Below are 13,393 nucleotides of genomic sequence, written 5' to 3' on the forward strand. Positions count from 1 at the left end.
TACGATTTCAACACCATCAGGGTACATTTTGATCTCTGACGACCCGTTCGCACGGTGCGAGAAAGAGCGAGAAAGCAATATGATTTTGCACGTTTTATTACCACATTTATGTGTGCCGTCGAACACTGAACGGAACGTTTGAACGCGTTCGGTGTAGTCAGTTTCTTCCAAAAGTCCTGGTCGTTCTTTTTGTTAAGAACCTCGTTCGTTCGTGCACTTTACCGAACTGTTCGAACGGTGCGATTCTCGTTCATTTTACACATGCCTAGTATGGATGATACGTGGGAGCTGTGCCAAAAACAGCAAACCATTCTCGCCTCCTCCTGATAAGCTTTAGCGCATTAGCTCCTTGGTGATGTCATCATCTGGTTCCTGCGGACAGTATATTCATTCCTTACAATCCAATATCCCCAGCGACTCGGCTAACGTTGCGATCGAAAGAGCCAAATCTTCTAAACATGTTCGTAGATTTGCACTTGAAGAGGCAACTAGATCAACCAAAAGAGAACATGTATGAAAATTATTTAAAATGTGTGAACGATAAAGAGCCTCCACCTAGTCAACAAATAGCCACAAGCGGGTCGCGAGCCGTACTATGCCGATCGCTGTTCTAACCGATCCGATCTGTGTCCTGCCAGCCGATTGGAACGCACCCTCCCCTTCGCTAGAGCCACCGACCGAGCGCCGATAGTCATGCCAGTTGTTGATGAAAAGGTGTCTGTGAACAAGAAAGAAACAAACATGAAACTCAATCGCACACCCGGAACATACAGCGCATCGTACCACAATAGACGACGCAACTTAACTTTTGCTATGCTTCTAGTCGCGATGGCCGGACACACTCGGCATCGTTACACAGTTTGATCGTGCGCGTAACGAATATCGAATCGAACGAATCGAACGTATGCAGCCGGCTCTTGACCGCCCTCATTCGGCGTGAATGGCTCACCGAGAAACGGCCTCGCTGCCAGCTCGGCCGCGCCGATTGCATCCTGCTACTGCCGCTCGTCAATGCGGTGCACCTCGAGTGCATCGACGACCGGTCCGTGGAACAAGGCATTCACAGACGATCCAGGAAAACCAGCTGAATCCCATCAGCCGGGAACCAGCAACCTAAAAAAAGCCAAACACCAACCTTACCATTTTTTCGATCCTAAAAAAAAGCCTAACAACCGGAATGATATTATCTGCACCCTCACCGTCGATCTCACAGAACGAACAGGACGAGTGCTTTCCTTTGCTTAGGATAGTTGTGAAAGTTTTCCACGTACCACTGGTGGGTGATTTTCAGCTTGCTCGAGAACACCTGCACGAACCAGGTCTCGTAGAACCGGCGCAAACACTGCAGCGTGATCAACGCCATGGCAACCATCGTCTCGGTAGGCGTGGTGCGCACCATACGCTTGTTGGTTGCCAACGTATCGAGGAAGGCGATTACGTAATCCCGCGCTGGCTACATCATGACGGCAAATCCGGCCACCGACCAGAGGGCAGCAAAGTCGTAGAAATGTATAAACCATGCCTTCAGGATCTCCAGCAGGGACACCAATCGGTCCGATGATCCCTTCAGTGCATGCTTGTCATACCCGGAACGTCTGCCGGATGGCAGAGGGGAGATGCTTTTCGATCGTTGCCAACAGTCCACCGAGCACCACGATCGTCACGATGAGGTTGACGAAAAGAAAGCTCGACCGAATATCGAACCACGGGAACCTGATGATAAGCGCAACGAAATGTAAACAAACCGCCATAAATGAAAGCAACACCAATTGAAACTGACACACTGACTGACTGCGGCTCACAGTGCCCAGGTCGCATGTTCGAACTGTCACTGGTTTATTTACAGCGCGGTATTGGGTTTTTACCTCGTTTGTGATATTACGGCACTGCAGTCAATCGACAAAATCATGCCAAAGACCTGGGCGTTCTGCTTGACTCTAGTTTGAACTTTAAACAGCATATCGATGACGTTGTAGCCAGAGGAAATCAATTACTTGGCGTGGTTATCCGGACAACTGATGAATTCCACAACCCCATGTGCATCAAAGCTTTGTTGCATCGAGTCGATATCTAAGCACCATCCCGAACACTTAGGTCTAGAGAAACTCTACGGCTCGTTCAACCCCGTTCCAGTGCTGGTTGGTCTGACCCTATGTTCCGCATGTCGGCTGTCTTCAACACTCTCTCGGATTGCTTCGACTTCGACATCTCAACTCAGTGCTTCAAGGAACGTCTCCGGCTTTTGCCGTGGCCGCAGTGAATTGCGATGCAAATCTTGTTTTTGCTATGTATTTTTTTTTATTGAACTGTTACATCTTATTTAGGCCATACGGCCCGTTGAAGATTAAATAATAATAATAATATTGGTGTTCTGGATTTGGTTCCATCGCTGTTTGTTTTGGTGAATTTGAAAAGTTTATAATCATCAACCAATGTAAAAGTGTGAAAGTAAGATGATGCTGATGGTGACTGATGCTTTTCTTCGTTTCTTTTCATACTTTCATCCACTGATGGCGTCGAGCATCGCCGTGGATGTCAAGGTTATTAGACTCTGTACAGGTTACGACACAGCGTTTGACTGTTCAAATAGACATACAGCGACAACAGCGCGACGAAAATTATCTCAAAATTTCACTCCATGTAGATCAAAGTAGCTCATTTGACTCAGGCAACCAACTTGTTTTATATTTGAAAACACACAAAAATACGTTAAAATGTGTTCAAATTTTTTTTGCGTTTGGCATTAATCTGGCTTGTAATTGCGAGCGCCTACACGCGTAGTCCAAAACAGCCGAAGTCATACAAAATCATGAAAAAGTCTGCGCCCTTTTGTTCCGGCGTCCTCGTGGAGTTTACCGAGCCGAACCGAATAGTTGCGTTCGACAAACATGCGTGCGTATCAGGTAGCAGCATTTGTACTGCTTACCTGCCGTATGCCGCTGTGATACGGAGCGAGACGCATAGACAACGCATCAAAAGGACATGCCTTTAGATCCTGATGAGTGAAGCATGCATACCTTTCGGGTACGTTCGGGGTATAAGCTCCGTCCCTCTCATGTTAATGGTGAAGATACAATCGTACAGTATCGGACATAAAGATAGAACCCTGGTGTTTTCAACGCAGCATGCACCTGTTGGGTCAGGTTTATGTGTGGTTTGTGTGTTTGTGTTTGTGTGTGTGTGCATGTGTGTGTATGTGTGTGAACATGTGTGTGTGTGCATGTGTGTGTGTGTGTGTGTGTATGTATGTTTGAATGTGTATTGGTGTGTGTGTTTGTTTTACAAGTATGTCGTTTCGTATAGATTTGTTAGTAGTTTTTCTGTGTTTTGGGTAAGGTTTTTGATGTAATAAGCAGAACCACCGCCCTTGCGATCAGTGTTTTTTTCGATCTATTAACAACTTTACGGTTTTCTTTCGCCGTGGTCTTCTGAGGACGTCCGGTTGACTTGCGCGTTTCGGTTGTCCAAGCGCGTTTCAGTTGTCCAAGCGCGTTTTGGTTGTCCAAACACATTTCGGATGTCCGAAGCGCCTTTGCCACAAAAGTGCGCGATCGTTCCATTACGAACTCGATCCTTTTGCGCTTAATGCCAGCAGCAGCCATTCGCTTTATCATTTGGCGCTGATCATCGGTACAATGTTTACCTCGACCCATTGTTACTAACATTGCTTGCTTGGACCGTCAAGAACGCGCTGGTTAAAAACTTGGACACGGCTGAGCCCGTGCTCAGCCTGCGTTCTGCTTCTACACGTGATGAATTACATCGTTGTAGAGCAGCAACAAAAGCGTATGGATAAAAACTATAAATGAGTAAGCGAGTGAGTGTCTACCCATTTAAATCGAGAACCGAATACTGCCGCGCTCATGAAACAAAACGCCCATTGAAAAGAACACCTGCGCGTCAGCTCAATGCACGTACAAAGTTTAACATGCGCACACAACGTTCAACGCAGAGATGCACGCAGGCATTTCTATGGCGTGCACTGAAGAAACACCTGTAAGGGAATGCCGAGTTCATTGCTGTTGTGCGCGTGTCCATTTCACAGCGCTGCGCATGCACATTCATCAAGGAGCACACCTGCGGTTTCTTCCGAGGAACAAGCGCTGCTGTCGATGCAAACTATAGCTTTTATCCAAGTGCAAACGCACGTTGTCTCACATGAAAACACACATTATCAGAATGCTTTCCATGCAATATGAAACCATAGCTAGCTACGTTTTTCAGACACAAACCCGCGTACTTGCAAATACACATTAAAAAGCACTCTCTCTTTCAACCACACACACACACACACACACACACACACACACACACACACACACACACACACACACATACATACATACACATACACACACACACACAAACACAAGTAACGTGGTAAAACAAGTGCAAGGTACGTTGAAAACACCAGGGTTCTATCTTTATGTCCGATACTGTATGCAATCGGCTCTGCATTCAGAGAGAGAGAGAGAGAGAGAGAAAGGTAGAGAGAGAGAGAGAGAGAGAAAGAGAGAGAGAGACCGCTCACGGTCTCACGCCTTCGTGTGCCACTCCGCTATTCCGGCCTTAATGGCGAATGCCTCCATGCCATCTTCTTCTTCGTCTTTGGCTCAACAACCGATGTCGGTCAAGGCCTGCCTGTACTCACTTGTGGGCTTGGCTTTCAGTGACTAATTGATTTCCCCCCCCCCCCCCCCCCCCCCCCATAGCAGGATAGTCAGTCCTACGTATGGCGGCGCGGTCTATTTGGGGATTGAACCCATGACGGGCATGTTGTTAAGTCGTACGAGTTGACGACTGTACTACGAGACCGGCTCATGTCACCTCATTTGTTGTCAGTGCGATTTTGTATAGTGTAGTATAGAGTTTTAGTTTGTAACGCAGTGATAATATTATTAACCATCTCCGGGCCTTTTCATACCTTTTATTGTTTAAATAAAACTTAGACATTGTCAAATATAACTTGATTATTGAAGCTATAGGATATTTTTTCAAAAGCGATATTTTTAATTCAAAAGCAGAATGACTCGCCAGAATGAGTCCACATAATTTGCTATTCAATGTTTATTTAGATCACCATTCACAAACCTCCTACAACACCTGAAACACCTTACATAAAATTATATTCTATTAGTTCAGTCCAGAAGATTCAACACCGTATTTTAAGTTTGTGTGCGGATAACATTCTTAAGTTAACATTATAGCTGAGCCTTACTTCGCAACAAAATATCTGATCATAGTTCTGATAGTTTCGCCAAATCTACATGATTCTTGTTCGTAATCTTTTTACTACACGTGCCTCTAAGTTATGTACATTCGTTATCAATAATATGAGAAGGTTTGTACGAAATTACGAAAAGTATCATTTCAAGCACATCAAACTGTATTAAAATAACGTATAGAAAGATAAATAAGATAACGTATTTACAAAATTTATCCAATATCTTCATTCGTTTCAGATGCGTAAGCGCACGTGGAATATTTTCATCTTTTTCTTTGAGCAAATATCGTCTAGCACCGAGAATGCAATTACGAAAGTACAGTGTTACATCAAACTCTATAAAATCGCGATAGTAGAAATCTTTGCTGTAATAATACATATAACAGAAAAAAATAATTAATTTTAGCTTAGATACACAGGATAATTTAGAAGCTTACTTGTCCTCTGGTTTTATTTCCGATGCTAGGCGTATAAAGTTGCCATTTTTGAAGTCCCAGTTATTCAAAATGAAATACTCGAGGGCAATATTCGCTGTGTAGATTTTCCGCTGTAATTTCGCCAAGCTAAAAACAAAAAAAGATGGTACGACGTTAAAAATCGTGATTTGATGAGAAAAGGGAGATAACGTTCATAAAAATAATTTAAACCGTTTAAGGTCCAGGGTGAACCAAAAAGCAATTTTAAGCAGTGTTTTAAGAAGCAATTAGAAAAGTGATGGGAATAGTTCCGAAAATTGAGGAACGAATCGAACCTACCGAGCTGGAAAAAAGAGAGCGCGGAACGTAGATTCAAGAATGGCTGCTTTGATTACGCTTTTCAGTTGCTCTTTTTATAAGTGGATCACTTTAACCATAGGTTTATCAGCAAATATCTCGCATACCTGTCTTTACGAACAACCGTCAAATTAACGGGTGGGTAAGAATACGTATTTAGATTAGATAAAATCATTAAAAACGTCAATCATTACTCGTATGACAAATCTTGATTTTTATGAAAAAATTAATTTATTTTTATTTAAATTTGTCTACACAAGTGTTTTGAAACCTTTTTGCAGCTTTTTCCCACATGTAAGAGTAGCTCTGTAATGGGATGGGATCCGAAGCCCCATTGAGGGATAATACAGGCTCTCCCATCCAACTCCTATTCCGACACGTCCTCGTCGTGCAGAGTGGTAACATGTGTCACCACATATCCAAGCTTGGGTACACGGGCTTGACCCAACCCCTTGGGCGGATGGTGGCACATGGCGAACCAAGAGGGGGGTGGGTATCCCGGGAAACTGGGTGCCTGAACGTCGGGGGGGGGGGGGGGGGGCAACCCGACGCTAAACAAAACGGTCACGTGGGCGCGGGGCCAGTCACCCAGTCCCATGAACCAACGACTACGGAAAGCCACAGAAATTTTCGAAACGGACATCCCGATACCGACCATACGCAATGCCCCCGGACTACTCTGAAAATGGGCTCATGGAACGTATGCACTCTAAGCGAAGCGAAGCCTTGAAAAAACTTGATGATGCCCTAGCCACACTGAGCATGGACCTCGTAGCTTTACAAGAGATTCGGTGGCTAGGGAACGGTGTGCACAACAGGCGTGGTAAGCATTGCTACGACATATACTACAGCTGCCACGACCGCCACCGCGTGCTCGGAACAGGTTTCGCCGTAGGTCCCCGGTTGAAACCCGCAATCATGGATTTCAAGGCTATAAACGATAGGCTATGCACCCTGCGCATGCGAGGCAAATTCTTTAATATAAGCCTCATAAACGTTCACGCCCCTACCGAAGATAAAGAGGAAGAGGAGAAGGACCTTTTTTACGGCCGCCTCGCTAGAATCGTTGATGCGTGTCCCAGGCATGACCTCATAATCATCCTGGGGGACTTCAACGCAAAAGTCGGTAGGGAGCCAATGTACCGCCAATACACTGGCTGTCACAGTCTGCATGAGCACAGTAACGATAATGGTAGTAGATTGGTCCAGTTCGCCGCAGCGAACAATCTGGTTGTAGGAAGTACCAAATTTGCGCGGAGGGACATCCACAAAATGACGTGGGCGCACCCGGATAGCGAATCCTTCAACCAGATCGACCACGTGTTAATAAGCCGCCGACGACAGTCGAGTCTGTTAAACGTCAGAACATATCGAGGAGCCAATATCGATTCCGATCACTATTTGGTTGGCCTAGTGATACGTTGTAGAATCGCCCGCCCCCGCGCCAATGGGGGCGGAGAAAACACGCAGCCTCGGCTCAACACGGACTCTCTAAGGGACATTGCTGTCCAACAGGAATTCAAAACCGCTTTAGAAGAGTCTCTACTACCAGAAAACAGTTATGAAACTACGAGCGAGAGGTGGAACGCTCTAAAAATAAAAATAATAACCTGTGCAAGAAATATACTCCCACCACGTCGTGGCAACACCAAATCTGGCTGGTTCGACGATGAATGCAGACAAGTGACGTAAGAATACTGCATACCGAGCAATGCAGCAACGGCATAGAACGCGGGCATGCGCAGAGGAATATTCACGGCTTTGACGCGAAGAGAAACGAGTTCACCGCTCCAAGAAGCATGCTTTGGAAGAGCAAAACATGCGGGAACTCGAGCAAACCAGAGAGGCGTACGGACCAACACGAAAGTTTTACCAAGCGATAGCAGGTCACCGAAACAACGTTGTACCTAAGGTAACCTGCTGTCGCAACAAGGATGGAGATCTGGTCAGTAACCAGCCAGAGGTCCTCTCGCGGTGGGCACAGTACTTTGATGAATTACTCAATGACCAGTTTAGCGAACAGCTAGAAGCGCCACTAGCAGATAGTGTCATGCTACTGCCACCTAGCATAGAAGAAACACGAAAGGCTATCCGTCGGCTGAAAAATAACAAGGCACCCGGAACCGACGGAATTGCAGCCGAACTGGTCAAGAATGGAGGTGCACGACTAGGAAACGAGATTCATCAAATTGTTACTGAGGTGTGGGATAGGGAATCGATGCCTTGTGATTGGAATCTCGGCATCATCTACCCCATATACAAGAAGGGAGATAGGTTGGACTGCAACAACTACAGGGGTATTACGGTGTTGAATACCGCCTATAAAATATTCTCCCTGATCCTTCAGGATCGCCTTGTCCCGCACGTCGAAGAGATAGTAGGAAACTATCAAAGAGGATTCCGAAACGGAAAATCAACCACTGATCAGATCTTCACCATGCGGCAGATCTTGGAGAAGATGGCTGAATACAGAAACGACACATACCATCTCTTCATTGACTTCAAAGCCGCATACGATAGCATAGCCAGGGTAAAACTGTACGACGCTATGAGCTCATTTGGAATCCCGGCCGAACTGATAAGGCTAGTTAGAATGACTATGGCCAACGTCTCTTGCCACGTGAGGGTGGATGGAAAACTCTCGGGACCTTTTGCTACCACCAAAGGTCTGCGCCAGGGGGACGGGCTTGCTTGTCTCTTATTCAACCTGGCGCTAGAGAGGGCCATTCGTGACTCGAGGGTGGAGACTACGGGAACCATCTTCTATTAGTCAACCCAGATCCTGGCATACGCTGATGATTTAGACATCATTGGTCTGCGGCTTCCTATGTAGCAGAAGCCTACCAAGAGATCGACCAGGCTGCAGAAAGCCTCGGATTGCAGATAAACGAGGCAAAGACCAAACTGATGGTGGCAACATCAGCGGGCCTACCAATAAATAATCAGAATCTACGTAGGCGTAGCGTGCAGATAGGTGAACGCACGTTTGAAGTCGTCCTACAATTCACCTATCTTGAGTCAAAGGTCAGCAACGATAATAGCATGGAAGCTGAGTTGCGCGCAAGGATGCTGACTGCCAATCGGTCATTCTACAGCCGGAAAAATCAGTTCACCTCAAAGAACCTGTCGCGACGGACGAAGCTGGGACTATATAGTACCTTTATAGTACCAGTACTCACATACGCCTCTGAGACATGGACACTGTCCAAATCTGACGAAGCCCTCTTAGCCGCGTTCGAGAGGAAGATGCTCAGAAGGATACTTGGCCCCGTATGTGTGGAAGGACAATGGAGGAGCCGCTATAATGACGAGCTATACGAGATGTACGGCGATCTCACTGTCATACAGCGTATCAAGCTCGCCAGGCTCCGGTGGGCTGGCCATGTTGTACGCATGGAAACGGACGACCCAGCCCGTAAAGTCTTTTTAGGCCGTCCACAAGGACAGAGGAGGCGTGGTAGGCCCAAATTGAGGTGGCAAGATGGCGTGGAGGCGTCCGCCATTAAGGCCGGGATAACGGACTGGCAGACGAAAGCGCGAGACCGTGAGCGGTTTCGGACACTCCTGAGGCAGGCCAAGACCGCAAAGCGGTTGTAGATAAGTAAGTAAGTAAGTAAGAGTATCGGTAGGATTATATTCTCCTCTTATAACTTCAGTGCAGAGGAAGGGTTTCTGGAGGGTTGTCTATCCTTTCGTAATATTTCTAGACATGTAGCAACTACATTTCTAGGCATGCCCTTCAGTTTCATGTTTTATTATGGATATTGATACTTAACCCTCTGTTGATATCTGTTGCACCCAATCCAAACGCCACTTGGCAGGAGTGTTGCCAAGTGGCGTTTGGATTGGGTGCAACAGAAATGCCGCTTCAGCAGTTCAAAGTTGAAGATTTGAAACGAACGAGTTCTACAGATTTTTACCTATCATATGGGCATTAGTAGTGTTATTAAATTGGACAGTGTAGCTTACATCATCTGACGTAAGAGCAAGTGGTAGACAGCGGTGTCTATTCAAAACGACTGTTGTTATAAACAAGTGGACAGTTGTTCATTAGACTGGTAAACCCTGTATCTACACTTTCTGTGTCAATATCTCAATCTTATTCTCAAGCAACTCCTCCTCCTCCTACTTTTACAATAGCGGAATTTGGGGCAAGTGTGCCACCTCAAGCATTTCAAGTTATAACTCACAAAAACGAGTTTTTCAAAAGTCGATTTAAATCTCATAACCATTTGAAACGGTTAGAACTATTTATTAGAAATAAAACAGTGCTGCAAAATGTCATGAGTATCATGAGATTTTCACCAACGAAAACAATGAAAATATCCGTGGTAGCTTGATGCTCATTGCTGATAGTCAATAAAAGTGCGCCATGACATGCTGAACACGACATGTGAATTCTTGAGTCCAACGCGATACTCTGACTGACAAGCTTAGCTTAATGCCGGCGCAAGCATTATCATGATTTTTTTCTGGCTGTGAACAGTGCTGCCAAATGCTACTGTTTCAATCATCAACACTCATGACTGAAACGAAGCTCAAATCAGATCACGTACACAACTGAGATGATCAGTGACGATACTCAAACAGTTGGAGAATCAATCACATGCTTGGTGAGATTTAGTTTAGCACCCAACTTTTGATAACTCACTTGGTCACGCATTGCACAATGGGCAGTTTAGAACAAATTGCGGGATAAAATTATTTTTGCAGAAATGGTTAGTTTTTATCGTTTGTAGTAAAGTATTATGATAGTAAATAACATTTTATTTGTAGTTCGCATCCATACCACCAGGTGGCGCTACATAAAATAGTGTTTTAAGGGATCTTTGTTTAGTTTTATTAAATTTGTGTGTTTTTTTTCTTGTATTATTTGTTGCTAATAGTATAAACCATTTTAAAATATACTGTAATGTTCCATAATGAAGATTAAATAAATAATAATAATAATAATAATATATAAACAAAACATAATAATTTTGAATAAGATAATTTTTTCTGCATTGTATAGGACAATTGTAGCTAATTCTCGTCACTTTTACTCACAGGTAGTACAAATATTAAAAATTTACACACACAACTTAGGTGGATGCTATTACAAGCTCCTGACGTCTAGTTCACTTTTCTAAAGACATGAATAAAGGCATTTGAATAATTGGATAGAGCAGGTGCATTGAAATAAAGTACTTCCCATATTCGTAATGAAAAGCAGCACATATTGTTTGTCTTTGAATATTCATCCAATACCTTTCCAAGTGCTGTACTGCCTTCAGAAGGGGTAATAAAACTACAAATTCCTTCTTGGTTTTACAACTATCTGAAAAAATCAAAATTGTATGATAGCTACAAACTAAGTATTTACTTCATTTGTAAAGTTAAACCCTGTCTTTGTTTTAGTGCGTGTAGCTACTGATATTGAACTGGTTAACGAATCAGAGGAATACAGCTCATTATACAAAATGTCCTTCTGGATGCATTTTCTTTCTTGCAAAATATTCTTTGTAGCATCTCCCCTCTATCCTTATATTTAGTTTGTCATGAGTTTTGGGAGTTTCTTCTCCCAAAACGCCAATAGATGCTACTGCATTCACAACGTTTTCCTGTTATGCGTATAATTTAAGAATTATTTTCCTTATCTTCTTCTTCTTCTTTGGCTCAACAACCGTTGTCGGTCAAGGCCTGCCTTTACCTCTTGTGGGTTTGGCTTTCAGTGACTAATTATTGATTTCCTACCATAGCAGGATAGTCAATCCTACGTATGGCGGCACGGTCTATTTGGGGCTTGAACCCATGATGGGCATGTTGTTAAGTCGTACGAGTTGCGAGTATTTTCCTTATATCCTTATATATAATCTGCAGTAGGACCAAAAGGTATTTGGTTCTGATTTGCTTCATTATATTTAATGATAAAGTTAGGTTAGAATAGAAATTTACATATTAGATAAGTACATGAGCTGAAACTAAGATACACAGGTTCGTAATTGAAATGAAAGTTGATCAAACGCACGTAGAATATATTTTTGTAGAATACACGAAATACGCTACACTAGGCACCTATGGAGCCGCCTAGTTACGCATGTGTCTGTTTTTAGAAAAAGTTGATGTGAAAAAACTTCAATAAAATTCGCGTTCGCAAACTTTCGCAGAATATTTCTTCACAGATTGATAGTATATATATTACACTATGATGTGACATATATGAGACAACGCCACTCTACGCCACTTTTTTAATGGCATCAAGTCAAAAATTAAAATGATGAAAATTTTCAGGAGGTTTCTTCAGTTATTATCGTATATTTTTGCATAAAATTAACTTAGCTCAAAATTTTTCATGTGTTTATAAAACTGACTAAATATCCTTTATAAAATGTCTAAACTTATCAAAATCGGTTAATATTTGAAAAAGTTACAAAGGTTCAAAGTTTTCCAAAAAAGTGAAAATTTTTCTGCGTTTTTTTAACAAATCTCGACTTTGAGAGGTGTTTTCTAGAGAACCAGAACAGATACAGAGCTCATATTTGGTATTGTAGCATGCACATGCACATGCTATACTGTCTATAATCAATTCACACGCAATTCTCATCACACTTAATAAACACAAATTGTCAACACCACACAACACACAAAAAAAGGATAAAATAACCACTCAAGAAATTAACACAACCCAAACCACATAAATAACCTTACGCCAGGAATTGTAAGTCAGCAGAAAAACCCTTGTCCAAAAACACTTAAAACACACAACCCGCACACAGCCCCGTAGGTGCGAAAACAGCAGAAAAACATTACCCAGCACAAAAACGTTTCAAGTGCGTAAAGCGTAAAAACAATAACATTGCATAATAGCAACCAACGGAGACACCGTACCTCGTGTGTACAAACAGAACCGTAAGCGTAGGAAACAAAACACCGCGTAAGCGTCAGAACCCAGAACTGACCTTACATAATAAGCACAACCATATGTAAACTCAAAACTTGACATTCAGCATAATTGACACAAAATAGAGAGTATAAATAAAACCAACTCCGATCATGGCAGGTCAGATTCGTTCGGACTGTCAGGATAGGACTATGCCCATCCTACATCTATCGAGTTCTCATTTAAAGAGTTTAGATATGTCCCCCTGCCCAAGGTAAGGCCTCTAAACTCCAACGTTTCCAGTAAGGGAAACCTCCTAAAGGTTTCTATGATCGCCTGGACGATCAAGTGTCGAACGTCCGCTTCGAAACAGTGTCCACTTCAGTTCTACTTAATTCGGCAAACGATGACGAAGGCCACCCTGACCAACGCGAGTTCAAAACATACCACATGGCAACCGTAACAGTCATCAAACACATTACATGGCGACCGTGACTTTTAAACTGTAATCTTCGGATGTGCAAAAAAAAAGTGACG

General features: G+C 43.5%; 1 protein-coding gene and 1 long non-coding RNA gene across 2 annotated transcripts in view; both read right to left on the reverse strand.

The window, feature by feature from the left end:
- Positions 1–78: 78 nt before the first annotated feature.
- On the reverse strand, positions 79–4,694 carry LOC125906801 (uncharacterized). The gene is made up of 2 exons (XR_007452152.1): positions 784–4,694; positions 79–718 (listed from the first exon to the last, which is right to left on the reverse strand). It is a non-coding gene; the product is annotated as an uncharacterized LOC125906801 (long non-coding RNA).
- A 355-nt stretch (positions 4,695–5,049) lies between these two features.
- The window catches only part of LOC120961011 (putative fatty acyl-CoA reductase CG5065), a 129,821-nt gene continuing 121,477 nt past the window's right edge, over positions 5,050–13,393 (reverse strand). Inside the window, exons 5-6 of the mRNA XM_049606738.1 lie at positions 5,662–5,787; positions 5,050–5,589 (exon numbers count right to left, since the gene is read on the reverse strand). Coding sequence (XP_049462695.1) covers positions 5,310–5,589; positions 5,662–5,787 — 406 coding nt within the window. The 3' untranslated portion in view covers positions 5,050–5,309. The remainder of the gene's footprint in view (positions 5,590–5,661; positions 5,788–13,393) is intronic.

The sequence above is a fragment of the Anopheles coluzzii genome, chromosome X (genome assembly GCF_943734685.1).
Source record: "Anopheles coluzzii chromosome X, AcolN3, whole genome shotgun sequence".
Classification (NCBI taxonomy): Eukaryota; Metazoa; Arthropoda; class Insecta; order Diptera; family Culicidae; genus Anopheles; species Anopheles coluzzii.